Source organism: Oryctolagus cuniculus, chromosome 1 (assembly GCF_051225735.1).
Source record: "Oryctolagus cuniculus isolate XC-2025 breed Fujian yellow rabbit chromosome 1, ASM5122573v1, whole genome shotgun sequence".
NCBI classification, from domain to species: domain Eukaryota; kingdom Metazoa; phylum Chordata; class Mammalia; order Lagomorpha; family Leporidae; genus Oryctolagus; species Oryctolagus cuniculus.
In genome coordinates, this window is record NC_142867.1 from 64,025,724 (window position 1) to 64,050,221 (window position 24,498).

General features: G+C 63.1%; 1 protein-coding gene across 4 annotated transcripts in view; it reads right to left on the reverse strand.

Annotated features, from left to right (window-relative positions):
• Positions 1-3,786: 3,786 nt before the first annotated feature.
• Positions 3,787-24,498, reverse strand: part of PDE2A (phosphodiesterase 2A) — an 83,108-nt gene continuing 62,396 nt past the window's right edge. For 2 of the 4 annotated variants that reach the window (XM_051851208.3, XM_051851224.3), the window contains exons 5-31: positions 21,214-21,323; positions 20,339-20,394; positions 15,853-15,912; positions 15,103-15,286; positions 14,833-14,885; positions 14,572-14,646; positions 14,431-14,472; positions 13,953-14,021; positions 13,610-13,740; positions 12,003-12,114; positions 11,451-11,490; positions 11,280-11,343; positions 10,848-10,920; positions 10,573-10,750; positions 10,232-10,344; positions 9,497-9,574; positions 8,698-8,820; positions 8,256-8,326; positions 7,856-7,978; positions 7,559-7,646; positions 7,281-7,328; positions 6,535-6,609; positions 6,343-6,442; positions 6,049-6,161; positions 5,631-5,669; positions 5,437-5,543; positions 3,787-5,140 (exon numbers count right to left, since the gene is read on the reverse strand). In XM_051851208.3, coding sequence (XP_051707168.3) covers positions 4,930-5,140; positions 5,437-5,543; positions 5,631-5,669; positions 6,049-6,161; positions 6,343-6,442; positions 6,535-6,609; positions 7,281-7,328; positions 7,559-7,646; positions 7,856-7,978; positions 8,256-8,326; positions 8,698-8,820; positions 9,497-9,574; positions 10,232-10,344; positions 10,573-10,750; positions 10,848-10,920; positions 11,280-11,343; positions 11,451-11,490; positions 12,003-12,114; positions 13,610-13,740; positions 13,953-14,021; positions 14,431-14,472; positions 14,572-14,646; positions 14,833-14,885; positions 15,103-15,286; positions 15,853-15,912; positions 20,339-20,394; positions 21,214-21,323 — 2,536 coding nt within the window. In that variant the 3' untranslated portion in view covers positions 3,787-4,929. Of the gene's footprint in view, positions 5,141-5,436; positions 5,544-5,630; positions 5,670-6,048; positions 6,162-6,342; positions 6,443-6,534; positions 6,610-7,280; positions 7,329-7,558; positions 7,647-7,855; positions 7,979-8,255; positions 8,327-8,697; positions 8,821-9,496; positions 9,575-10,231; positions 10,345-10,572; positions 10,751-10,847; positions 10,921-11,279; positions 11,344-11,450; positions 11,491-12,002; positions 12,139-13,609; positions 13,741-13,952; positions 14,022-14,430; positions 14,473-14,571; positions 14,647-14,832; positions 14,886-15,102; positions 15,287-15,852; positions 15,913-20,338; positions 20,395-21,213; positions 21,324-24,498 lie in introns of all 4 variants that reach the window. The other 2 variants (XM_051851204.3, XM_051851218.3) reach the window with 1 other exon arrangement.

The window sequence follows — 24,498 nt, forward strand, 5'->3', positions numbered from 1 at the left end:
CTCGAACCGGCATGGGCCCCAGCGTCGCAGGCAGTGGCTTTACCCACTATGCCGGCTGCTAGTTTCTTTTAGTTGCTGTTCTCTTTTGACCAGCAGGTCAGTATTTCCCTGGGGCTGCAGTGATTCAGAGGGTGATGGGCTGGGGGAGGGGAAGATGCAGGCAGGCCCCTCCTCTGGCCAGGATCTCTAAAAAAGAAGCAGCAACCACAAGAGGCATTTTCCTGGACTGGGCCACTGGCCCTGGGCACCTGAGGGGAGGAGGCGCTTGGGCGATGGCCAAGGAGGGCCTCAGCCCCTCCCATCCAGAGTATGTGCAGAGATTCAAGGCAGCATGGGGAAGGCAAAGGCGAGGGCTCTCTTCCAACTCAGCTTCCCCCTTTGTCTCTCTCTACCCCCGATCTACCCCAGGCTGCTGCTGGGGGCCCCCGGGGTCCCTGGCTCCCCACTCCACTCTGCGGCTTCTCTGGGGATGTTTTTGTGACTCAGAGTGGCAGCCTTGTGGCAGGAAGTCACCACAGCTCCCATTCTTGCACCCTCCCATGTCCTGCCGCCCTGCCAGGGGAGCTGGAAGCCCCGATGGGCTGCAGAGCAAAGCCGGGGAGCAGGGGCTCCCTGTGTGGTGACAGCTCTGCTGTTTGAAGAGAACCTCAAAGTGCGACCAGCAGAACCCCCCCACAGACACACACCATCCAGGCTGCCTCCACCCCCCTTTCCTTCCACGCCTCCATCACTCATCCCTTCCCCCCCCGGTGCTCCCCTTTCCCTAGGCGGCAGTGGCTGCCCCGCTGGCCCTGAGGGCCCAGCACCTGTCCTTTGCCTCCCTGGGCCGCACCCTCCCAGGAGACTGCGGGGAGCTGTGAAGGTGCTCTCTCCCCACCCACTCCCACCCCACGGCCACCTCCTGCCCTCTTGACTCCCTCCCTGCCCGCGTACCCAGAACCCTACCTGTCTCAAGGGAACTGAGCCCTGGGTGGCTCAGCAGTGAGGACAGGCTGAGGCCTTGGCCACAGCGCCTGCACCTCCTCCCCTCCAAACCTGATTTCCAGGCTGATCTTCGGTGCCCTCACCCCTACTGCGCCTCCCCATCCAACTGCAAGACAGCACTGCGCCCTGGCCTCCCCCGCCCCAGCAGCCCGGGATGAGCCTTGCACTGCTCTCAGGAATGCCCCTGCCCTGCGGAGGAAGCTGGATTGGGTGTCAAGCAGGAGGCCTCAGCGCTGCCCACCCCACGCACCTTGCCTCCCCAGGGATCTCTCTGCAGAGGGAGACCACTCAGCAGGTAGACACCCCAGGGGACACGGGTCTCAAGTGGAGCTGATGATCCTGAGTCCCAGATAGAGAACAGCTGTAGGCAAGGGGTCCCCAGAAACTGCCCGCTCTCCCTGGGGGCTCTGTAGAGAGCATAGGACACCAACAGCCCACGCTGGTCATGCCTGAGTGAGGCAGAGACCACTGTGGGGTGTGTGGGAGAGGGGCACGTGCGAGTGGGTCAGCCGCCACCCCATTCTCTGACCTCAGGGGAGGCAAGGACAGTGGTTGTGGGGCGCCACCTAGTGGCCGTGGGCTGCTCACAAGCCACACACATGCACTCGCACACATGCACACATGTATGCACACGCACACAACTGATGCCCACTCTGCCTCTGGGGCCAACCCCACTTGCTCGCCACCCCTGCAGTCCATGACAGTCCCACGGAGCCTGCAAATGGAAGCCCTGTCCTCCTGAGCACCTGGAGCCTCGGGTCCTGCTGCAGAATGGACTAATTGTGTCTACCCGGCCAGAATCGCTGAGAGTTCAATAAGATGTGGAACAGAACCACTGCATTGAGAGGGCCGGGCAGCAACCAGGGGCCAATGGGACCAAGGCTGTGCTCCCTGAGGGCTGCGGGAGGCAGAGCCCTCCACCCTGCCCTCCCTGCCCCTCCCCTACATCCCCAGACACCAGCTTGCCTCACTCCTGTCCAGGGCTCCTCACGGGATGGCATGGACCCCGCCTTCCGGGGCACCTCCCAGCCCTCTCTCTGCACCCCATCCCACTGGACACCACACCCAGGTCCAGCCCAGGGCACCAAGCATCACCTACAGATGAAGGCGCTCACGGCCTCCCCTTGGAAGGACCCATCCAGAAGGCACACCCAAGCCCCCTCCCTCTCCTGCTGACAGCCCGGCCTGCAGAACAGTGCCATGGGCTGGCACTCGGGCCCTTCATGCCCGGGCCTTATCTCCCCGACCCCAACTGCCCAGCCTCCAGGGCCGGTCCCTTCCCTGCTCTAGGCCTTTAGAGGAGCAGTTTCTTCCACCAGGAGTGTCTGTTCCTTTTGCCTGCAGGAAAACGGCTAACATCTTGCAAACCTCCCTGTAGCCTGCCTGCCTGAAGCCCCACGGCCACACGTCCCATGGCGCTGCTGTGGCTGCGTCTGAGATTGGGTCTGTCTCCCCAGCCAAGCTGGGACCCTCCAGAGAACCGGGTCAAGGACAAAGCTAGCTCCAGGCCTCAGCACAGGGTCCCACATGCACGAGGGGACGGTGGGTCGTTCACTCAATTTGATGACTTGGAGGGATGTGACACATGGGCCTCAAAGGAAGGCAGAGCTGTGGGCAAGCAGCATATGCGGGGGGTGGGGGGCAGCAAAGCCCCTAGGGTTTACACCAGGTGCACTTCCTATTTGCCCCAAGGCTTGAGGATGAAGGACACTCAGAGACACGCATGCGCACCCACGTGCAAGTGCAGGCTGAGGGGTCACAGGCAGAAGAGCAGCTATACCAGCCCATACTGACCCCGGTGTTGGCTGGGCACCATCAGAATAGCGATCTCCTGTCGGCTTTGAACCAGGACCTGACCCCAGCCCTGCTGGGGGCCCCTGGCCAGGCCTGGGGGCTGTGCTGAGAGAGGTTGCAGACAGCTTGGGGGTGCCCAAGGCAGGGCTAGGCAGGGCAGGGGCCTGAGACCATGCAGCCGGAGGAGTGAGCTGTGAACCCCAGCAGGCTGGTGGGCAGGGCACAGGCAGGCGGGAGGCACAGCTGGCATCCCAGGGGCACTGCTGGGGTGCAGGGGGTCACACAATGGCCCTGTCTGTCTCCTCTCTGCCTGCCTTCCCCGCAAGAAAGGTGACCCCAGTGCCCACCTTCACTCATCGACCTGTACTGGCCAGAGAGAAGTGCGCAGGGAGAGGAGGCAGGAGGGGTGCAGGCAGCTGGGCACAGGGCCTGGGACCTCGCCCGTCGGGCTATCCCACCTGCCCCTTCTGGGGAAGCTCCCCTCCCTCTCCGCACAGAGGCAAACATTCTCACTGCCAGGAAGGCAGGACACTAACTCCTGACACCAGCCAGGTGCGTCTGGGGTGGAGCCCAAGGCGGGGCCGCTCCTCTGGCAGGCCTCAGAGAAACCAGGACATGGGGCTTATGCGGATACACACAGGCATCCCTTGGAGAGGTTCAGAGGCCCAGGCCCAGGCCCTGGCTGTGTAGACATGTGTCAACAGGGCCGCCAGCACACTAGAACGAGTTCTAGGCCACTGCCTCCAGGCAGCCTCTCTGATGGCTTCAACCTCCAGTCCAAAGCCTCTGCCAGTCAACATGTCCTCCCACTGCTCCATCCCTGGCCCCCTCCACCCTGCCTACGGCAGCCCCAGACAGTACCCCTGGGGGGATCTGTGCTTCCTCAGAAAAAGGGCTGGGCACCAGGCCAGGGACTTCCTTGGCCACGGAGTTCCCAAGGGCATTGGCCTCTTCCGGTTCTGTCCTCCCCGGCACGCACAGTCTCCAAACAGCGCAGTGGGGGAGGGCTGGTAGAAAGAAATAGATTTATTCTCATGTACAAAGCGGTCAGCCCACGGGACCACATACGACAGTTGCACAGAGTCCTAGAAAAACGCATCTCTAAAGGCAACTCAGAATAGGTAAGGCAGGTGGCCCCTCCCCCACCCCACGACACGCACAGGACACAACAGAGAAGAGAGAAGCCAGTGGCCGGGCTGACAAAGGCCGCCCAGCCCTATGGGGTCTCCCCAGCCCCCCGGGCACAGGCGTATATGGCCTTGAAGAGGAAGGAAACCCTGCCAGGGCTGAGCCAGTTCCCTCTCTGGCTGCAGGAGTCAGGGAGGCTCGGACCAAGGGGGGACCCTCAGGGGCCACTGAGGGACTCAGGGGTGGGCTCTCTGTGCCCAAGGGTGCCAGAGACACTCGTAGCCTCTGCTGGGACCCCACAGAGCTGTGGACACTTGGATCTAAAAAGACCTTCGGGAATGGCCTGTCTTACCCTCTTCTGTCACCCAGACAGGGGAAGGGACTGGCCCAGGGTCACACAGCCAGGCAGCAACATAGCTGACCAGCGAGGGATCCTTCTGCCATGTCACTCCCACCCTGCTGTCTTCCTGAGCCCCCAGAGCACGGAGCTGCCCCTCTGGCAGCTTCCTCCTGGGGCCCCAGTATGCCCCAGGTCCCAAACCCCATCAGAAGTCTCGTGGGGGCCCTCAGGGGGCATTTCCACCCCATGGCTAATTCGAGTCCTCCAGCAGAGTGAGCCCCACCCTCTGTTTCCCACCTTCCCCTTCCTGGAGGACCCTGGAGACCCCCAGGGAGAAAGGGCACAAATCGAGTGATGGGAAAAGGGCACACAGAGAACCACCCAGGCTGCCTGGAGGAAGTGGCCTGGGGAGGACCTGCCCGGGCGTGGCCAGAGAGGGGCCCAGTGCTCCCGGGGCAGCCCTGCGCTCTTGCAGGACGGATCGCAGAGTCCTGGCAAGGACAGAGCCTTGCTTCCGTTCTACGGATGAGAAAGCGAGGCCCAGGGAGGCCAGGGCCCGCCCAGGGTCACACGCGAGGTCCCGGTCTGGAACCTAGGACCATGGCTCTGGTTCCCGGTGCCTCTGGCCAGGCCGGTGAGGGGCTGTGGGGAGAGAACCGGGCAGAGGGGCGCCCTGGAGGGCATCACTCGGTGTCAAGGCTGCAGCAGCCATTGACGGGGGCCCTGGTGCCGTCCAGCCCAGGCACCTCGTACTCCTCATCCAGGAAGTCCAGCGAGTTGTTGCTGGGGAGGCCGCGGATGGTGAACTTGTGGGACACCTTGGTCCAGTGCTCACGGTTTGAGGCCACGCGCTCGTACAGCTCTGCTGCCTTGGGGAACAGGTCCTGCAGCAGCCTGGGGGGGGGGGGCAGAGGTCAGAGATGGGATTGTGGGCAGTAGAGGGACTGGGACCACAGCCTGCACAGAGCATGCCCAGGAACGTGGGGCGCAGGACTGGCCACAAAGAAAGAACGAGCATCTCATTCCACTGGGGCCGAGGGGGAAGTCAAGGGCCCATGCAGGGGCAAAGCAGGAGGCGGCTGCACCCAGGGGCAGGTGGTGGCCCGGTGCCATGACGTCCAGAGTGGGCCCTGCCCGGCCAGCCCCAGCCCTTCAGGCAGAGTCCCCAGCCGGCCTGCGCCATCACTCACTTGTAGATGGGCATTGCGATGTGCTCCATGAAGCTGATCTGCAGCTCAGGGATGTAGGCCTTCTCTCGGTCCATCATCTCCATGGGCCTGTTGCCCATGGCCTTCTCCTGCGGACACAAGTCATCAGGCCTGCCCCTCGTGTCCATCAGAAACCCAGGCCCAACCTGGTCACCCCGAGGCCACCCCACACATACCAAGTCTCCCTGGGAGAAGAATTCTTTGTAGATCAGCTCCTGAAAGGCAACAGTGTCAGCACAGCCTGTGGGTAGAAGCCACCCACCCGTGTGCCTCTGGCAGCCCATTTCCCAGGGGAGCTGACCGAGGCCCAGTGACTCTCCGCTTCCTCAGGGCCTGTTCTCGTCAGTCCCAGCCTGGGAGCGTGATGGTCCCAGACAGGGGGCGGTGGCTGGCCTCTGGCCACCTGCCAGCAGCCAGGGACGTGCTGTGTGGCCCCGGGTAAGCCTGCACGGCTCTCTGCATCTCTCTGCCTGTCTCCCTGACATTGTCTAGGTCTCTGTCTCCCCAAAACACGGCCCAGCTGAGCGCAGCCCAGAAAGGGCACCCAGGCTGCAGGGGGCCACACTGAGCGGGGCAGGGAGGCGGGGCACGTACGGCGATCTTCCTCGTGGTCTTCCAGCCCTTGGTCTGGTCAGAGAGGTCGCAGGAGGTCATCAGGAGGCAGAGGAGGAGTCTGTGGTGCTGTTTGTTGGTTCGGTCATAGCCCACTGTCGGCGGGAGCAGGGGGTCAAGGAGGGGACCCAGCAAACCGAGCCCTCCAGATGGGAGCCCAGGGGCCCGGAGTGGCCTCCCTTCCCAGAGGGGTGGTGGATGCTGGAGGGGGATGGGCCCGAACCCTTCCCCCCAGGGCCCCTCCCCAGCCCTGAGGCCAGGGCTGGCAGCGGCCACCTTCGGCCATCTTCTGCAGGTCCTTGAAGATGCGGAGGTGGTGGGCCAGGTCTGTGGCCAAGATGATGTCGCGCATCAGGTCCAGCATGCGCTGATAGTCCTGTGGTGGGCGGGGCAGGGGCGTCACGGCCTCCTACCGCCCTGGGTGCACTCCCAGTGCCCTCCCCGCACCCCTACACCTGGCCCCATCACCTTCCGGGAAAAGTGGTCGAAGATGTTGCAGCCGTGGGTGTTGAGGATGGCGATGGCCTGGGCAAAGTGGTGCCTCTGCAGGGACAGGAGTTTCGGGGGCCCGGCTGGGGCACAGGCACTCCCCTCTCCCCGACCCCAGCCCCCTGGCTCAGCAGAGCAGCTAGAAAGGGGAGTGAGAGGGCCCAAATCCCTCCACGCCCTGGCCAGCTCTGAGCCTGAGACTCCTCAGCTGTCACTCAGAGGGGCCCACCGAGGTAGGCTCCGAGGGTGTCGCCAGCAGGAGGAACTGTGAAATAATCCTGGTGCCCTAGACGCTAATTCATGCAGAAAACGCTTATTTGCCGACAAGGGAAGGTGGTGAGGAGGCGAGGGCAGGGCCCTGTCTCCGGGCCTGAAGGGCTGTCACTCGGAGAAGGAGCAGCAGGCGCCTCAGAGGGACAGAGGGCAGAGCCGGTGCTGCCACCAGGCGTCCCAGGAGACAGTGCCGTGTCCCTGGGGGGTGTACCGGGGCAGCCTTTGCAGGGAGTTGGGGGCGAAGCCAGGTGACTTTGGAAACCCCAACTCTGTGCCAAGTGCAGGGGGCCCAGAGGTGTCTCAGACCTCCCGCCTGCCCCAGGGAGCCCCCCTAGGTGGGGTGGGCAGACCCAAACCAAACCATCTAAGGCAGAGCTGAGTGTGGCGGGAGCAGAGCCCATCTCGAGTTTGGGGGCAGGGGGCTGCCCGGGGCGGGGGCGGGGGGTCAGTACCTCCATGACTGAGCCCTCGGAGCTGTAGAGTGCAGCCAGCACAGATTTCTGGAAAAGCCCAAGGAAGCTCCCATCACTCCCCACGTCTGAAGCCTGGTACCCTCTGACAGGGGCTCAGCCCTGCTGTTCCCTCCTGCCCCTCCCCTCTCCTCTGAGGGAGGACCTCCCGCTGTCTCTAAATCTGGCTCCTGGGCTCAGGGCTCCCACCTCTGCTCAAGCTGGGAGGACACCCCGGGGAGGGTCCCCCCTTCCCGCCACTGAGCGAGACAGGGTCTCACCGAAGCCACCTGGAAGGAGTTGTTCGTGCCTCTGTGGTCCAGGTCATGACACATGCAGGAGATAAACAAGGCAAAGATCTCGATGTCCCTGGTTGGGTGGAGAAAGAGGTCAGCCCCCAGTGCCAGGGGAGGGCCAGGCACCCCCTTGGGACGCCTGGCTCCCCCTCCTGGCAAGGCGCCCTGGTTTGGAGTCCGGCAGTCCCAGGCTTGATCAGGCCCAGCACTCACTGGCCGTGTGAGCACCAGCAAGTGCCGCCTGGGACCTGGGCTGACTGTACGAGGCCCGCAGGCACTCACTCGAGGTAGTTGGTGAGCTCCAGGTTCTTGTAGAGCAGGTAGCAGAAGTGCGAGACGGAAAAGGCGTGCATCCAGTTGTGGTAGGGGGGATCCCGGTAGCCCTTCTTCACCATCAAACAGAACCTGCGGCCGGCAGAGCGCAGCACGGTGGGGGCCTCAGCCTCCCGCCTCCAGGAAGCCCTGCAGGCTCTGCCTCACCCCGCTTCTTGCCCCTCTTTCTTCACCATCTCCGGGGCTGGGAATTGCCTCTCGTTCACGGACCCACCCCACTCCCCACAAGACCAGGCCTGGCCTAGCCGGCATCAGAGAGACCCCTCCCCAGCAATGAGGACACAGTAGAGGCGAGAGCAGAAGGCAGAGGGCAGCAGAGACAGGGCAGGGTAGGGGCTGGGGCACACACCGGGCCAGCGTGGGGCAGTCGATTTTGTAGTTGTTGATGAAATTCATGTCCTGTAGCATGCTCAGGATGGCCTGCAGTGGGCAGAAGGAGGTCACAGAGGGCCTGTCTGAAGCTATGCACTCATGAGTCTTAACCTCCAAATTCCTTGGACCATGCACTCCCAGAGCCATGGAGGTGCAGAAAGCTAAGGGATCTAAGCACTAAGAACTTGGGAACTCAGCTCACAAAAATCCCTTTAACAAACAGAGAGAGGGTACAGACCCTGAGGTCAGGTGCCTGGGCCAGCCCTTGGTGATGGTGCAGCCAGCTGGCGCCACAGCCCCAGGGCCCCCTCCACCCTGCGGGAGCCGCACCAGCTTTCTTTGATGACTCTGACATCCACCCCAAGCCCCTGGCCCCCTGGCCCCTGCCTCCCTGGTTGGGTGGAGGGAGGCGGGCTCACCATGGAAGTGTCGTCTTCCGGCAGTGAGCGAGGGGTGTAGGTGAAGTTGGCGAAGTTGGAGTCAATGGAGGCCACAGGCTGGATGCCGTCGTGGAGAAGTTTGGTGTATTCGTCATCGGAGACCTGGAGGGGACCGGCCAGGGCCTCAGAGGACAGCCACTTCCCCCTCACTCCAATTCCCACAGGGGAGGGGTCCCTCACCCAGAGTGCACCACACCTGCTCCCTAGGCGGCCACCAGGCAGGAGATGCCCCCACATCCCCAACCCCTCTGCAGGGCACCTACTCTGCCTCCCCACCTTTGCCCACCCTTTATCCGTGACATCCCCAAAGCACGGAAGCCTCTAACTCTCGCGTTGCTTCGTGCAGGCATTGTCCCGGTTCTCCCCTCAGTCCTTCCCACGGCAGCTTGGATCCAACCATGGGGGCCGGGACCCTTTCTTTGCACACGGCTGAGAGGAAGTGTCCCATGACGTCACATACTCTGGGCTAAGGAAGGCCCTGGGCAGCGTGTCTGTCCCAGGTCTGGGGATGGCACTGAGTATCAGCGGTGAGGACTGCCTGCCCACGCAGCAGGAAGGACGAGGCCAGGGAAGCTCCCCGCCATCAACAATTGCCAGGTGGGGCGCGTGCCCCAGACACGGGGAACACGTGGCAGAGGCAAACTCTTCCCTGGCCTGGGGGTGGGTGGCAGAGGGGCTGGCTGCTAGGTGTTGCCTGGCTTACCTCCTCATCCTGGGGGGGGGGGTCAAAGCGGGGGGCTGAGACCCTGAGGAGGACAGGAAGGAGCGCAAGCCTCACCTTCATGTGGTACATCATCATCTCGTTGGCCAGGTGGCTGCGGTACTGGGCTTCATTCACTTTTTTGTATAGGAGTGACTGGAGGGAAAGAGGGGGAGGTGGGGCTCAGGCAAGCTGGCTGTGACTCCTTAGCGATGTCCAGGACTGGACGAGGGGGCCGATGGAAACCCCCTTCCTGTCCCATTGTTCTGGCCCCAGTCTGACCCTCCAAGCTCCAGCCCAGAGTACAGCCCCCTGCCACCCTCCCTCATTGCCCAGACTCCCCGTTGCGCCTCCCCAGCCTTCTTAGCATTTGCTCGGGCTCTCTGCAGCCCTCCAGAACCTGACCAGTCTTCAGCAGTGGAGCCTCAGGCCCACGGCAGGGAAAGAGGAGTGGAGGCTAGGGGATGGGGGCAGGGACCTTGGGCTGGATTCCCTGGCCAGAGCTGCCAGCAGGCCGGGACACAAAGACCCAACGTTTTCCAAAAGGAAGCTGACCAGGAGCTTGGGTGGGGGCTGCTTTCGGAGAAGGAGGCTGCTTTTGCAGCTGGGGTTCCCCACGGTCCTGGGAAGCTGAGTGGACAGGGCAGGAACAGCACCCCCATTCTTCAGATGGGAAACTGAGCCCAGAGAGGGCCAGCAGGCCCGGAAGGCAGCACGGCACCCAGCAGCAGCACCCCAGGTCCCAGCCCAGGGGAACAGACTGACAGGACAGGGCAGAACAGAGGGTCCCGGCCATCCCCTGAGCCCCCTCACATGCGCGATGCTGATGCCGCAGTAGATGGAGAACGCCGTGGCCAGGTCCTCATCGAACTTGCTGAACCAAGGCCCATTGATCTTGTTCACCAGCTCAGCCACACCGATGACCTCTGAGGAAGGGGCGGGGAAACGAACAGCCGCTGGAAGGGTCTGGCGGGGACCAACCTCCAGCCCCAGGCGGCGGGAAGGGTTGGTCCGTTGCGCTAAGCCTCAACCAGCTCAGCCCAGCCCCCCACCACGCCCCACTGGGGCCACGCCCACCTGGGGCCACGCCCCGCTCAGCCATGCCCCACTCCTCCAGGGCCCCGCCCCTCCGCCCCTTGGCTGTGAGTCCGCACCCTGGTTCTCGTTCTTGATGGGGAAGCAGAGGATGTTGCGCGTGCGGAAGCCGGTGCTGTCGTCCACGCCGCGGTAGAAGAGCGGGTGGGCATAGGCGTCTGGGATGTTCAGGATCTGGCCCGTGGTCGCCACGTGGCCCGCGATGCCCTGGTCTGCCGGGATCCGGATCTCGTAGCTCTGCCGGGGCCGGGGAGCAGCAGAGAGGAAGTTGGTGGCGCCGCTCCCCAGCGCCCTCTGCGGACTCCCGCGCAGCCCGCGCGACACCCGCCCTCACCTCGTCATCCACCACGCCCCCGTCGAACACCTTGGCCACTAGCTCGTTCTGATCCAGCAGGAACACTGAGCAGCTGTGGAGAAGCAGGGGTGAGGGTTGCCGGGCACTGACATCCCCCTCTCGCCACCTCCCACTTCCGATCCGAGGCTGCATCAGAGCCCTGTCCTCAGAGCTGACTGACCACGGCACTCATCCATTCAGACGATTTGAGGGTGGGTACCCCCTACTAGGTGCCAGGCCCGTGTCTGGAACCGGGCACCCAGGGCAAGCAAAGTCAGCTTTGGCTCTGCTGTGAGTGGCGCACACAGGGAGACGGCAGGAAAGAAAGGCTCACGCCCGAGGTGGCAGGGCCCCCCAAGAAGTCAGGGGGAAGGAGGTGATGAGGCAGGAGGCCAGGGTCCCCTCGCCCCATGCCTGCGTGGATCCACTCACATCTCGGCATTGCTGAGGTTCCTGGCCTCCGTGATGATCTCCTGGAGCAGGACAGAGACGTCGTCTGCGGGAGGCACAAGCACGGGGCAGTGGTGAGACCAGGCTGGAGTGCCCAGGCCGGGCCCCACACCCACCCCTGCAGCCAGGCGTGGAGGGGCAGGGAGCACTCACCCAGGTGAGTGAAGAGGTTCTTAGCCACTTGAAGAAGAGCCTAGAAGGGGAGAAGTGAGGATTACAGGTGGCTGGAAACTGGCAGTGTCTGATTACATCACCTGGCCTCTGGGGGGGGGGGGGCAGAATCTCCTACCTCTCAGATATGAGTCCTTCCAAAACTTCATGGAAAATGGAATTAAAAGGTTGTCTTGGTGCCAAAAAAAATTAAAATGTGAGCATATTAGAGGTATTCAAGAGGTTCATGGAAATGCATACTATGAAAAGTCTTGGTATGGATTTCTACGTTTTGCACCACAATAAACAATTCCATTTTCCATGAATTTTTGGAAGTCCACCACCAGCTCCAGCAGCCCAGCCCTTGCTGTAGTGCTCATACTTAACACTAGAGGGCGATAAGACACAGTGCCTGTAGCCAGTGGCTGGGGGCCCAGGAACTATGGCCCTCCCTCCCGGGAGGCTTTCAGGTTACCACAGGGCAGGGTCCTTTCCCTTGTGGAGCTGAGAGCTGGCAAGTGGGTCCCGGAGGAAGGCGCGGGGTGGGTGGCTCACCTGGCACTCGCACTTGAGCTTCTGCTCCTTCTGGAAGGCCAGGGTGCTGGTGAGCACTGTGCCCGTGTAGTGGAAGCAGTGTTGGATCACCTGCTCATCCTGCTCCGTGAACCTGCGGGCGGGGCATGCGGGGTCACTGGGGAGAGAGGGAGAGGTGGGCTTCTCTCTCCATCTCCTAATTTCCATTCCTCCACGGAGCCCACTGGGCTACCCACCAGCTGATTCTAACTCCCCCTCCTCGCTGCTAAAGCTTCTGCTCAGAGCTCCAGGGCTCCTCAGGCCAAAATGTGTTTTCCTCCTTAGACTGCTGCCTCTCAAAGCTGCCCTCCTCAAACTACAGCGGGGTGGCCTGCTCTTCCGCTGGTACCACCCCCCACCCCCAGCCTCAGGAAGGGGCTGTGGCACTGCCCTGCCTGTCACGCTCCGCTGTCCCTGTCTGGGCCTGCTCTGGTGGCTGCACAAATCTCAAAGTAGGGCTGGAGTGGTCTGGAGCCAGCACCCACCTGACAAGCTCGTCCCCCAGTCCTGCTGAGGTCATTCGGCCTGGCCACCAACTGACCTGTCACCAGAAAGCTGCTTGGGGCTGGGGAGACCAGTGGGGCGGGGGGAGCCGGGGGCCTGCCTCTGCACCCAGATTTCCCTCTCTGGCTGCCTCCCTGCCAGGTAGCCCCTCATTCGCACTTGCTGCTCAGTCATTCAGGTCTGGACCCCGAAGCCACGGCCCAGGTCTAGGCGCCGGGCACTCGGCCTGGCCCCCTCCCGTCGTGGCTCCCCTTGGGCGTCTCTCAGCTGGGCCACACCCGGATCCTCGCCTTTCTCAGAGAAACCTGGGCTCTTTCACAGCACCTCGTTCCCTGGGCCTTCCTCCTGCTAGCCCTGAAAATGAACTCCAGCCCTTGAAGGCAGGGCCAGGACAGAGCCACCCCACCTCATGGCCAAGCCTGGAAACAGGGAGGCATTTGCTAAGCGTCTTACTGAGTCCACCCCAGCCCTGCCAGCAGCGCCATCCCACGCCCATCGAGGGGACTCAGGAGCCCCTGCTTTCTGGCTGCTTTGCTGAGCTCTGACAGGTGTTCGCGTCGTCAACCCTCCCTAACAGAGCTGACCCCACCTGGGTTTCCTAGGATACAACCTCTCCTCCAGGTCAGGGGCCATCCCAGAGACAGCCACCAGAGGTCTCAGCCCCCCATGGGACTCCCCCCACACACACTCTGCACTCCCCTCCCCAGAGGCCTTCCTAAAGCCAAACAGCCCGCACTGGAACGCACACATGACGTGCTCCGTGTAAGCTCACCGAGCAGTCTAACATTCCCTCCACCAAGCACCTGCCACTTCCAAATGCCACGATGTCCCTGCCTCAGCTGGCTCTGCCTGGCCCTGCCTTCACTATCCCAGGCCACCCGACTGCCTGCAGCACCACAGGCCGACAGCCCCCGCTGCTCAAACCTATGGCTCCCGGGTCTCGGCCTGGGCCTGTGACCCCTCTCCAGTCTCCTCCCGCTGCTGCGGGAGCTCCAGGCCCTCACACCCAGTTCCCCCCTAGCCTCTCCCCACACTCAGACTCAGCCAAGCAGCTCCTAACCCGCATTCACCCCACCGGGACTTACAAGGCTCCTCCCAGCTTGTTGAAGGCGCAGGCCAAGGCCACCACCTGGTCAGTGGCCCGGCTGATGACAGGGACACAGAGCATGGTCTGCACCTCACAGCCCAACATGCTTTGCAGCTGCTGCACATCCTCCTGCAGAGGGGAGGCAGTCAGGGCAAGGAAGGCGGGGGCGGGGCATGCACCCCCATACCCCCACCCCCCATTCTGCGCCAGGCAGCTCAGAGGACTCAGCATGGGATGAGGTGGTGGAAGTCCCTTCCCCATCCCTAGGCTGCCCTGTCCCACAGACCATGGCTCTGGGGGCTGGGCAGCAGAGTGTGCCCTGTCCCCGGGCCATGGCTTACAGAGGGGAGGTCCTCCAGCTGGATGGACTTCTTGTCTTGCACCACCTGGCCCAGGCGGCCTGTCGTCAACTGGGGAGCGAGCAGAGGCTGAGTCAGGGCCCCAGTGCCCCGGGGTCTCAACCCAACCCATTCTCACCCCAAGTCTGCAAGTCCCAAGCAACTCTGCAGTTAGTCCAAAGGGTGGGTGGGTGAGCGGCGAGAGAAGAAAGGGGAGTTGAGAGTCTTCCCTGACAGGGCGGGGGGTGGGGGGTGGGGCGCAGGCTCCCAGGACCCTCACTGATCTCAGAGGCACTCCCTCCTCGTGCGGTAAGAGAGTTCTCCTAACCCATACTGAGCACGAGAGGCTGGGACCCCTCGGAACCCAAGACCCAGATAATTCCATCAGATTCCAAGAGAGTCCAGAGGATCCCGTCCGGGGCAGATCCCTGGAGTGCTTAAAGCCCCTGCTGACTCCAACCACAGCCGTTGCGGGACTCACCGGGAAGCTGATTTCTTCCCCCAGCACTTTGTCGCCGATAACCTGAGGGACGGAGGGGCCGGGCCGATTAAAGGCAAGGCAAGACTTTTCCCTCCGACACCCTGGTCTCCCGCACACCCCTCAGTGGACCGGGGCCCTCACCTTGCAGGAGAGCTGGAGGTTGTCCTCCGACACCAGCAGGAGGCAGCAGTGAGCTGCCTGGGTCTCCTGCTGCAGCTGCGGGGGGGAGGGAGGGCCAGGGTGAGGGGCTGTCGCGGCTCTGGGGTCACCTCCACTCTCCCCTCGCCTCTCGGAGACTCTTCATGCGGAGGAGGAGAAGGGGACGGGTGGCCTGTGGGGAATCTGCCCGCCGGCCCCTGCAGAAACTCGGCAGGGAGGCGGGTGGGAGGGCCGGGGACTCACGTATTGAAGGACTTTGAGCTGCAGGGAAGCGGCGTCCGGATCGTAGAGCTCCCCTGCAAGGCAGAGCGCGGGTCAGAAGGTGTTCCCCCGGCCGGGAGGCCCGGTCCCCGCAGCGCCATCCACGCCCGTTTCCCCCAGAGCTCCGGCGGAGCCTCCCGGGGTCTCAGCAGGGCAGAGAACACGCTCAAGCTCCGCCCACCCGCTGGCCCCTCCCCCAGGCTCAACCTCGCCCCACCCCCTCGGGTGGGTCCGCCGCGGCAGGGCCCTCACCGCACAGGTGCAGGATCTTCCGGTCGTGGTCGGTGTAGGCTGCCCCACCCTGCTGGTCTTCTGCCGCCTCCACCGGGGTGTTCTGGACCGCTCCGGCTCCGGCTCCGGCTCCGGCTCCGGCTCCGGGGGCCTGGCCAAGCCCGCGCTGCTGCAGGGCCCGCATCCTCCGCAGAGCCACCAGGGTCTGGGGTGGGCCAGGAGGGCCTTGCATCACTTGCCCCACCCTGGCCGTTCTCCCAGCCGCGTGTCCTTCGCCCCATCCTGGTCCTGAACACAGACCTGGGCGCTCCTCCCTCCTGCCGGCTCCCGCTGCGCTGCGGCGTCTCTCTGCCCTGAACAGCTAAGCCCCAGCTCTGCCTCCACCCTAGCTCCCGGAATCTTCCAAGACAGGCCCGATCTGATTTCTCTGTTTCCCCATGGGGAGTGGTAGTCCTTGCTAAAGTCACAAAATCACGGAATCGCAGACAGGAACAAGGCTCGGTAGCATTAGTTCTTCCTACCTATCGGCAAGGTTTTGGCCGTCTTCCCTCTCCGCTACCCTAGGCGGCTGGGTGCCGTTGTCACCCTCACTTTCAGATGTGAAATTGAGGCTCAGCCGGGTTTAATCACTCTCTGGAGGTCACAGCTCAGAGGCGGTGGAGCCGGCACTGGAGCCCGGTCTGTCCACTCCCTGACCAGGTCACTGTCCCACCCTGGCTGCTGTGAGGGCCTTCAGCAGCCCCCAGCCTCCCGCGGCCCTCCCCCACTCACATGCTTCTCCACTGCCTGCAGGCTCCACTCCTCGCTGTCACTCAGCTGGCCGCAGTGCACCTGGAGGGACGGGAGAAGCTACTGTGCCCTCTCCCAGCGCCTGGCCCCGTGACCCCGTGTACAGGGACCCTGCCAGCACATACACACCCTACCATGTGGGCCCCAGTGGCAAGCCCATCCTTCTAATCATGAAAGTGGCTCCTAGAAAAAGCCCCCTCCTGCAGGAAGCCTTCTAGGACTGATCCCAACACGTGAAACTCCTTTGTCTGCCTTTCATTCACTATCCTGTCAACAGCATGGTCCAGGTGTGTCATGGGGAGGGTGCGCCTTGGACTCCCCTCCGTCTCCCAGCCCGCTGGGCCATGATTACAGAATCAGTGGTGAGAGCCTCGGCCTCCCAGCTACCCCTTTCTTAGTAAAGGTCTGAACTGCCCCAAGTCTGGAATAAAGGAAGAAGTCCAACAGGTTGCCTGTGCAGGGCCGTGGGGAGCGAGTGGCTGGATCTGCTGACGCATGCTTTGCCTTACTCACCCCTGTGAGTTGCCGGCTTCCACCTTGCACATGGGCTGAGGCCCAGAAAGGCAGAGTGACTAGCCCAATGTCACAGAGCAGGAAGTGGCAGAGTTAACACCTGCCACTCCCGCCCCACTCTGCCCATACCTCCCTCTCTCTTGCTATCCCGCCCCACCCCCATCAACCTGTCGCTCTCCGGATTCCCTGAGCTGTCACCAGGGCTCCTTCAGGCTCTGTGAAGTTCCCTCCCCCACTGCTTGGCGATCCAGGGAGGAATGACAGCCGAGGGCCCACACAGGCCTGGCCAGCAAAGCTCGCGCGTGCATGTGGCACCAGCTTCCCGGTCAGGCCTGCTCAGGGCCGCTCGCCACGCGCAGGGCTCCCCACCGTGCCAGCGCCGGAGTCCCCTCCCTGGTGTTCCCTCTGGCTCAGCAGCAACTAGAGCAGATGGAGAAGGAAGCCTGAGGTCTCGCTGGGGTAGAACGAGTGGGGGCGTGGGGCCCCACACCTGAGGAAGGAGGAGAGGGTAGACTGGGCGGGCAGCTCGTGGGGGCTCAGAGGGGGAGGCCATCTGGGAGGCTTCTAGAATTGGCTCCGAAGTATGGCGAGGGAGGGGCCTGGCAGGCAGGAGCCTGTGCTGCTGCTGGGTGCTGCATGTTGGGGGCGGGAGGAGAACCAGGCTGGGCTGGCGCCCACGATGCCACAGAGGGAGGGCCTCGAGTGCTGCACTGAGAAATTGGACGGTAGCCGGAGAGTACTGGGGAGCCGTGGCAGACTTTAGTATCTGATACCTACAGTCTGCGGGGTGCAGGGTGAACTGGAGGGAGCAGGACTGGACGCAGGAAGAGACCTGGGCTGCCAAAGAGGCTGTGGAAGCTTAAGCCCAGGGCAGGGCTCCTTCTGTGACTGCCAGACACTGGGGTCCCTCAGGAAAAGGGACGGTTGGGACCCCTCTAGGGTTGGGGGGACACCAAGCTCCTGGGCTGCCAAAACAGCTGTGTCCCAGGTCCAGAGCTGGGAGCTTGCAAAGGCTAAAGGAGTGGACGGAACCATGGGGTCCTCCCTCCCCAGCACACATTCGGCTGCCTTGGCACACCCACCCAGCTCATGCACAGTCACGCACACACACGCATGGAGAGCCTCAGCCACCACCACCTCCCACCCGCGCACACGCACCTCACTCATGCATGGAGGCTGCACACATACATCCACTGGCTCGCACGTCTAGAGGCAAAGCTCAGGAAACTCGAGTTCATACACGGCCCCACCGCAGACACACACATCCCCTCCCACACCCGCACACACGGCTTTCTGCTCACCCACGCTCCTGCTAATCAGGACAGGCATCTGGGGCCCGGTGGGAAGCACTTAGCCCCGGGCACTGGGGTTGTTGAGAGGATAAGAGTCCAACAGGGTGTCACTCCCCCAGCCTCAATGGCTAATGGCACGCACAGCCCATCCCGATGCAAGGAGCGGTGGCTGGCACAGCTGGAGGAAGAGTGGGCACCAGTCAAGCGTCAAATGCCAGGGACCAAGGGCCGCCCACTCCTCAAAGGGACTTATTATCGCAGAATTAAAGAGCAGAGCCGAAGCCTTTCCAACAAAGAAGCTGCAATCAAGGCACCTGGAGCTGCAAAGGCCCAGCACTCGGCCACCAGCCCCGCACCTGGACAGCGTGCTCTGCGGACGGCGCTCAGCTCACTGCCCTGTGCTCCCTCTCACAGGCTCCCTGCTGCCTGGCTGGCACTTGCCATCGTTTGCTCCCCTGTTGACCACCCTCCCAACCGTGTGGTCTGTAAAAACAGGGTCTGGCTGGTCTGTCTGTCTTGGTCGCTTCTATGCTGCCCGCACCTAGCATGCGGTAGCTGGCACCTCGTGGGCATGGAGAAGCAGGTTTTCAGGTGATGGGTGGGCCCTGGGTGGGTGGATGGAAGCAGGGATGTGTGACCGCTGGGTCCTACAGCAGAGGCGCAGTAAAGGGACTGGCACTCGTTGAACAAGGAGCTGGTGACGGCCCTCCCAGAGCCCCGCCTGGTGGCACTTCCGCTGCCCTCTGCCCGCTCTGCCCCGGGACCCGATGGCAGCGGGGAGGACTGGGGTGCCTGTGCCACCTCTGGCAGATGTGTCACACAGGCCCAGGGAGTGTCAGGGAGATGCACGTGCCGGGGGGGAGGGCTCCCCGGCCGAGGAGTTTCTCTGTGGGTGCCAAGGGGCGGGCTTGATGCAGGAGGAAGGGAAGAATCCAGACCCTTCCCAGAGCTCCTAAATGCCCAGGGCTTTTGAGGAGGGGAGGGGATGGCTGGGAACTTCTGGCAGCACCTTGGCGACAGCGTGCACCCCCCTCAGCACACTCTTCCGGTATCACACACACACACCCTCGCCTTTTCTCCCCTCCCCCTCTCCTCTGCTGGTTGCCCGGCCCTCGCCCTAAAGCCCCCACAACACTGTTGCCACTCTGGGGTGCCCTGTGCTGTTCCTGCCTCTGCCACCAGAGCACCTGCTGGCAGCACTGATGTCACTGGGCCTGCGATGGCCCGAGGACTCTGCCTTCCCTGGACTGAGAGGCCCCAGAAGCAGAAGTGTTTTCCCAGCACCCAGCCTGGGGTAGGCCCAGAGCAGGTTCTGCTGGGCGCGTTGGTGTAGTGATCTGACCCATCCCCTTCCCCAGCACACACACACTCACATGCACACACACCCACATACATGTGTACTCTCACATGCACATGTATACACACGTGCACATATGTGCACACACAGGAAATACACTCACACAACACACAGGCACGGGCCCACACACACACTGGCCTTTCTTCCCCCAGGGGAAGGCTGGAGCCTGGACTCCCGGCCCCACCTGAGCCCAGGTGAGCAAGTGGCCCTACCCACAGAGGAACAACCTTCCAGTGTTTTGCCTCGTGGGAGCTATACCCCTGCCAGCCCACAGGAAGGGCTTCCCAGGGGCCTAGCAGCCCCTGTCAACAGAGAAGGAGGCGGGCAACTGAGCCACTGCCTCCCCTTGCCCCACGCACAGTGCGCAGAGCACTGGTCCCGACCAGCTCTGGGACCCGCAGATAACATGGAGGGGGTGGTGGCCCACTGAGACCGTATGCCCACGGCAGATCCGTTCTCTGTGGGCACAGAAGCTGGGGGTGGGGAGAAACCAGGTAGGGGCCTCGGCTCCTTCGGTCAGGCAGACGGGGCGCGGAGACCAAGCCGAGCGCCCTCCCCACCAGCAGCTGGGAAAGGCCAGGTGCCCGGGAGACCTTTCATTCCGTTTTAATGAGCTCGGCAGGAGTTGCTGGCACACCAGGGCCCATCCGTCTCAGTTCCCAAGCCTGCCCCCCATGGGGGTATGGGCTCCTTGGCAGAGGCAGTGAGGGTGGTCTGGGGCGCTACCTCTCCACTCGTAGGAGGACACAAGGATTCAGAACTCCCCACCTTGGTGCGCAAGGGGCAGCAGAACAGCAGAGCCTCCCCCCAAGGCTCCCCAGCTCCTGAGTCCCCATGGCAAGTGCAGCAGCAGCCTGGGGGAGCCCTGGCCCAGATCTTCCTGACCGTGTACCCCCAACTCCCTATGGAGGCCCCCTATGATCCTCGGGCTCCAGAAGGCCCCCCAGTTCCCCACGCTGCCAGCCTCGGTGCTGGGTGTGCTGGGACGCGATGCCTCCAAGCCCCCTGCTGGGTTTGCACACCTCAGGCCCTCCCCCCCTCACTCTGTTCCTGCCTTCTTGGATGCTGCCCCCAGCACACCTGGGAGGACCCCAAGGAACCAAGGTCAGGGCTGGGCTCTTTCAGCTCCAGATGGGGCTTCGGCATCACTCAGAAGCCTGCTGACTGGGCCAGCGGCTTTGGCCTGCCCATCCTGGCAGCCAGCCGGGGTGGAGGTGGGAGACACCCCTTTCCCTCCCCTCCACCCCACCCACCCCGGATGCAGGCCGTCTCCCCGCTCCCGCCCCATGCCCCAGCAGGCTCTTACCAAGATGACGGCTGCCACAGCCCCGGCCTCCTTGTCCAGCAGCGGTAGGACCAGTACTACGGGGAGAGGCCAGTGAGGGCGTCCTGCCGAGCCCCGAGGCTCGGAGACACCAGGGACCCAGCCCCAGGGAAGGAGACAAAGACGCAGACAGAGAGAGAGGCCGGGGCAGAGACACAGGGAGACCCAGAGACCCCGGAGAAGGGTTCTGAGGCCGCGACAGAAACAGCCACAGGAAAGACCCCTGCACAGGGCGGAGCCCTCTCGCTGGACCGCTTCCCTGTGAGCCTCCCGGCAACCCTGGGAGGGAGGGAGGCAGGCGAGGCCGAGCACCCCTAGTCTCCAGACAGGGAACTGAGGCCCAGGACGGGAAGTGACTTGCCCAAGATCACACAGCAAGTCAGGTCTCCTGACTCCCAGTCTGGTGCATTTTCCACATCGAGACAGAGGACAGAGACCTAGAGAGACTGAGACACGAGGCAGAGAGAGACATGGCGGGCAGGGGCATGGAGAGCAGGGGACAGAGAGACAGTGACAGAGAGGGTGTGGCAGCCACAGCCCCTGTCCAGCAGTAGGCACAAGCATGTCAGAGCCACACCGCCGGCCGCTGAGCCCTCGCACGTGCCAGGCCATTAACACGCCTCCTCGCTCATGCGCCTCGCAACGCCCCTTCACGTCCTGTAGTCTCCATTTGACAGTCAGGACACAAGGCACAGAGCGGTCAGTGGCACGAGAGAGACAGCGTTAGATGGACGGGCTTGCCAGAGACATGGGGCAGAGAAGAGGGGAGGCCTGGTATGAAGATGGGTGGAAGACAGACATGACATGAGGAGCGGGGGCGTGGCCTCCCCTGCCCCTACCCCACTCCCAGCCCTTACCTTGGGTGTCAGGAGCCAGCGGCGCCACCAGCCTGGCCAAGGGCTTCCCTGGCAGGTCAGAGGACCCCAGCCCATTGCAGCTCAGCCGCTTCTGGGAGACCACAGCCTCTCTGAAACGAGGACGAGACCCCACCACTCAGCCTCTGGATCAGAGACGCAGGCCCCAGCCTGGGAGCGCACGGCAGCCTGGGCTCTGCACCTGCGTGAGGATCCCGACCTGCGAGATGAAAGCGGCAAGGACGGCGGCTTCTGTGTGGCCAGCTGGGCAGCTTCAGTCCGGCCTCGGGTGTCTCTTGTCGGGTGAGAGGCACAGGCCGGGGCCCCACACAGATCCCCAGGCAAGGGTGAGAGCAAAGTGACAGCCAAAGCCCAGAGCCAGGCTGCCTGGGTCAAATCCTGCGGCTGCTACTGCTTGGTCTTGGGCAAGTGTCCTTACGTCTCTGAGCCTCCCCGGGGGGCGGGGAGCCCTAACCCTCGCCATCCTAGGACCCGACTGCAGAGTGGCTGTGGGTGCTGAGCCTGGAGGGGGACCACCACAGGTCGTCATGGTAACCGCAGCTCGCCAAGCATTTCCTAAGAGCCTTGCACGGTCCTGGCTCCTTATGGGGCTGGGCTCAGGTTCCATAGTATCGTCAGCACCCACGCTCACACAGCTGCCAAGCGGCATAGCCAGGATTTGAACGCAGGCCGTTAGCATCAAGTTAGGTTTAGCCACTATGCTTACACCCTCCCTGTGGGGTCCAGTGCTGAGCAGGGGCCAGGCTGGTGGCAAAAGACCAAGTTTTCCTCTGCCCCCCCCCCCCACGGGCCATCCTTCTCCTGGGTCTCTGGTTCTTCCTGCTTCATAAAGTACTTGATTTTTTTCACCAAATGTCACTCCCTGGTGATTCATTGTCTTGTGTTCTCTGTCTCCCGGGCTCCCTCCACTTCACTGTGTTTATGGGAACTGCCTGGCTCGGACAGGAAAGGAGCGTGTAGGGCTGGGGTTCTGGGGGGTGCCTGGCAGGATCATCAGGAGTTACCGGCAAAAGTCAAATGAGGAAAGGGTGGGTGGCCTGCAAGTCGCAGCATCAGGTCCCAGCCACGGGAGAAATCCAGGACCAAAGAGCAGCATTCGGAGCCAGACTCTTTCCCTCCTGTCCCCAGTCCCGAAGCTACGAGAACCAGCAGTGTCTCCCATCTTCAGCCCTTGTACCCAGACTCTTGATCCCAGGTACGGGCTGCTCCAGCTGCTTATCACCGCGGGAAGGAAGCAGGTGATAAGACTGATGCAGGCTGGGGCTTCCTGGAGGCAGCGGGTGACACCCCTCCAAACCCCACCCAGCCACTTGACCTTGGACAATTGGGTAATCAGGAGACCACCAGGTGGCGCTGGTCCCCACGTCCCTGACCAGTGAGCCCCACAGCCTCATCCTACCTACCTGACTGCACTTCCCACCCCTGGGCCAGGTGGGGCTGCCCAGGCCTCTCCCCTAGGACCCTGATGAGGCACGCTGGCCTCAGCCTTTCTCCTGCCCGAGACCCCCGCCCAGTGCTCACGGCCTTGTGACTCCCCGAGCTCACTTGAGAGCTCAGTAGCCAGATAGCCAGAGGCCACCAGGAGGCCACCCCTGGATGACCCCAAGGTGCCCCAAAGGTATCCAGACTTGACCATCTCCACCCCTACCCCCAAAGCAGCACGGCCGTGCACCAGCTCTCTTCGAGCTGGTCTAAAACCGTCCTGGAGACCTCCCATGCCCTGCCCACCCCACCCCCATCTCTCACAGCATTGCCTGCTCTCTCTTTTCAAGCTGCTGCCCAGCTCAAATGGCGACACTCCTCCCCTGACTCCAGCAGCAACCATCCCCAGGCCTCCAGCCTCCTGTCTGGGTCTCTGAAATCCAGCCTCCACGGCAGAGCAAGAATACATTTTCTAAACTAAGCAGCTTCAGGGAGAACTCGAAACAAAGTCTTTCGTACTACAGCACCACTCTGGATCGGGTTCACTACTGAGAGCTGAGATGAGAAGTCGGACAGGTGCCTGCCTCAAGGGGCCCAGCATCCCAGGGAAACCCACACGGATCCTCCCTGAGTCAAGACAGGAGCGCTCTGACAAAGGTCCCAGCCTTACCAGGCAGTCAGGGAGGGCTTCCCAGAGGAGATGCCCGAGATGAGCCCTAAGGACATTGCCCAGGTTATTGAGGCAGAGGGGAAAGGATGTGCAGGCAGGGGGAACTGCATGTGCAAAGGCTCAGAGGAGAGGAGACCGTGCGTCTGGCCACTGGCAGGTCGCCGGGGCCCTGAGCCACTGGGCTTCACCCTAAGCACAGTGGGAGCCCTGGGAGGGAGGTGAGCAGGGGAAGGTGATGGTCAAGTTCGATTTCAGATGCGCCCTGCAAGTGGCAAGGCACGCGGTCTCACTAGAGAGAGAATCTGACACCGGAAATCCGGCTTCAGTGAGGGGCCCATCATCTTAATGGCCCTGGACAGGAGGGGAGAGGCTGGGCTGGGACCAATCAACCTTGGGGCCCAGGTCCCCACCCCAATCCCACCCTCAAGGAACTGGAGCTCCCGAAGTCTGGATTCTGCATTCCCTACCCCGGAGCTTTTGGAACCTGCACTGCCCTGGCCCTGGCCCACCTGCCAGCCAGGGGCACCTCCCCCAGCCCCAGGCAGGTCTGCTCCCCTGCCCCTTCCCAGCCTCCAGGTCCCCCAGCCTGCACGCACACCCGCCTTGGGCCCGGGCGCTCTGCTGCTGCTCCTACCCCATGGCTCTCCCTCAGCTCAGAGCCCTTCCCACGCCCTCCCTCCAGGCCCCTGCTGGGGCTGGGGGCACCCCAAGCCCCAGGCCAGCTGTCCAGGCTACAGACTCAACGCTGGGTGCCTGGGTGGTCACCGTCCACCCCACCGAAGATAAGGACAGATGGGCTCAGCGTGGGGAGAGGAACGGGTGTGGGTTTTATGACAGTTCCGTCCCTTTAACAACTATTTGTTTAATGGAAAAAATAGCGGGGAAAAGCTCTTAGTTGGCAGGGCCAACGGCCTAGAACGAACTAGGCACCCAGGCCCCGCCCCCCGCAGCCCTGCAGCCCCCTCTGGCCCTCTGCTTTGGTGGGGCCCCTGAACCCTCAGTCAGCCCCACCCCCAAAAGCCCCCAACTGGGCACTGCCCCCACGGAGCCCCAGCCCTCCACTATGCGCTAACCCTTACTGAGCGCCCCATCCACTGCTTTAGCCCTCTCCACTCACTGAGCCCCTCACGGAGTCCCCCTCACGGAGCCCCTCACTGAGTCCCCGAGTCCCTCAT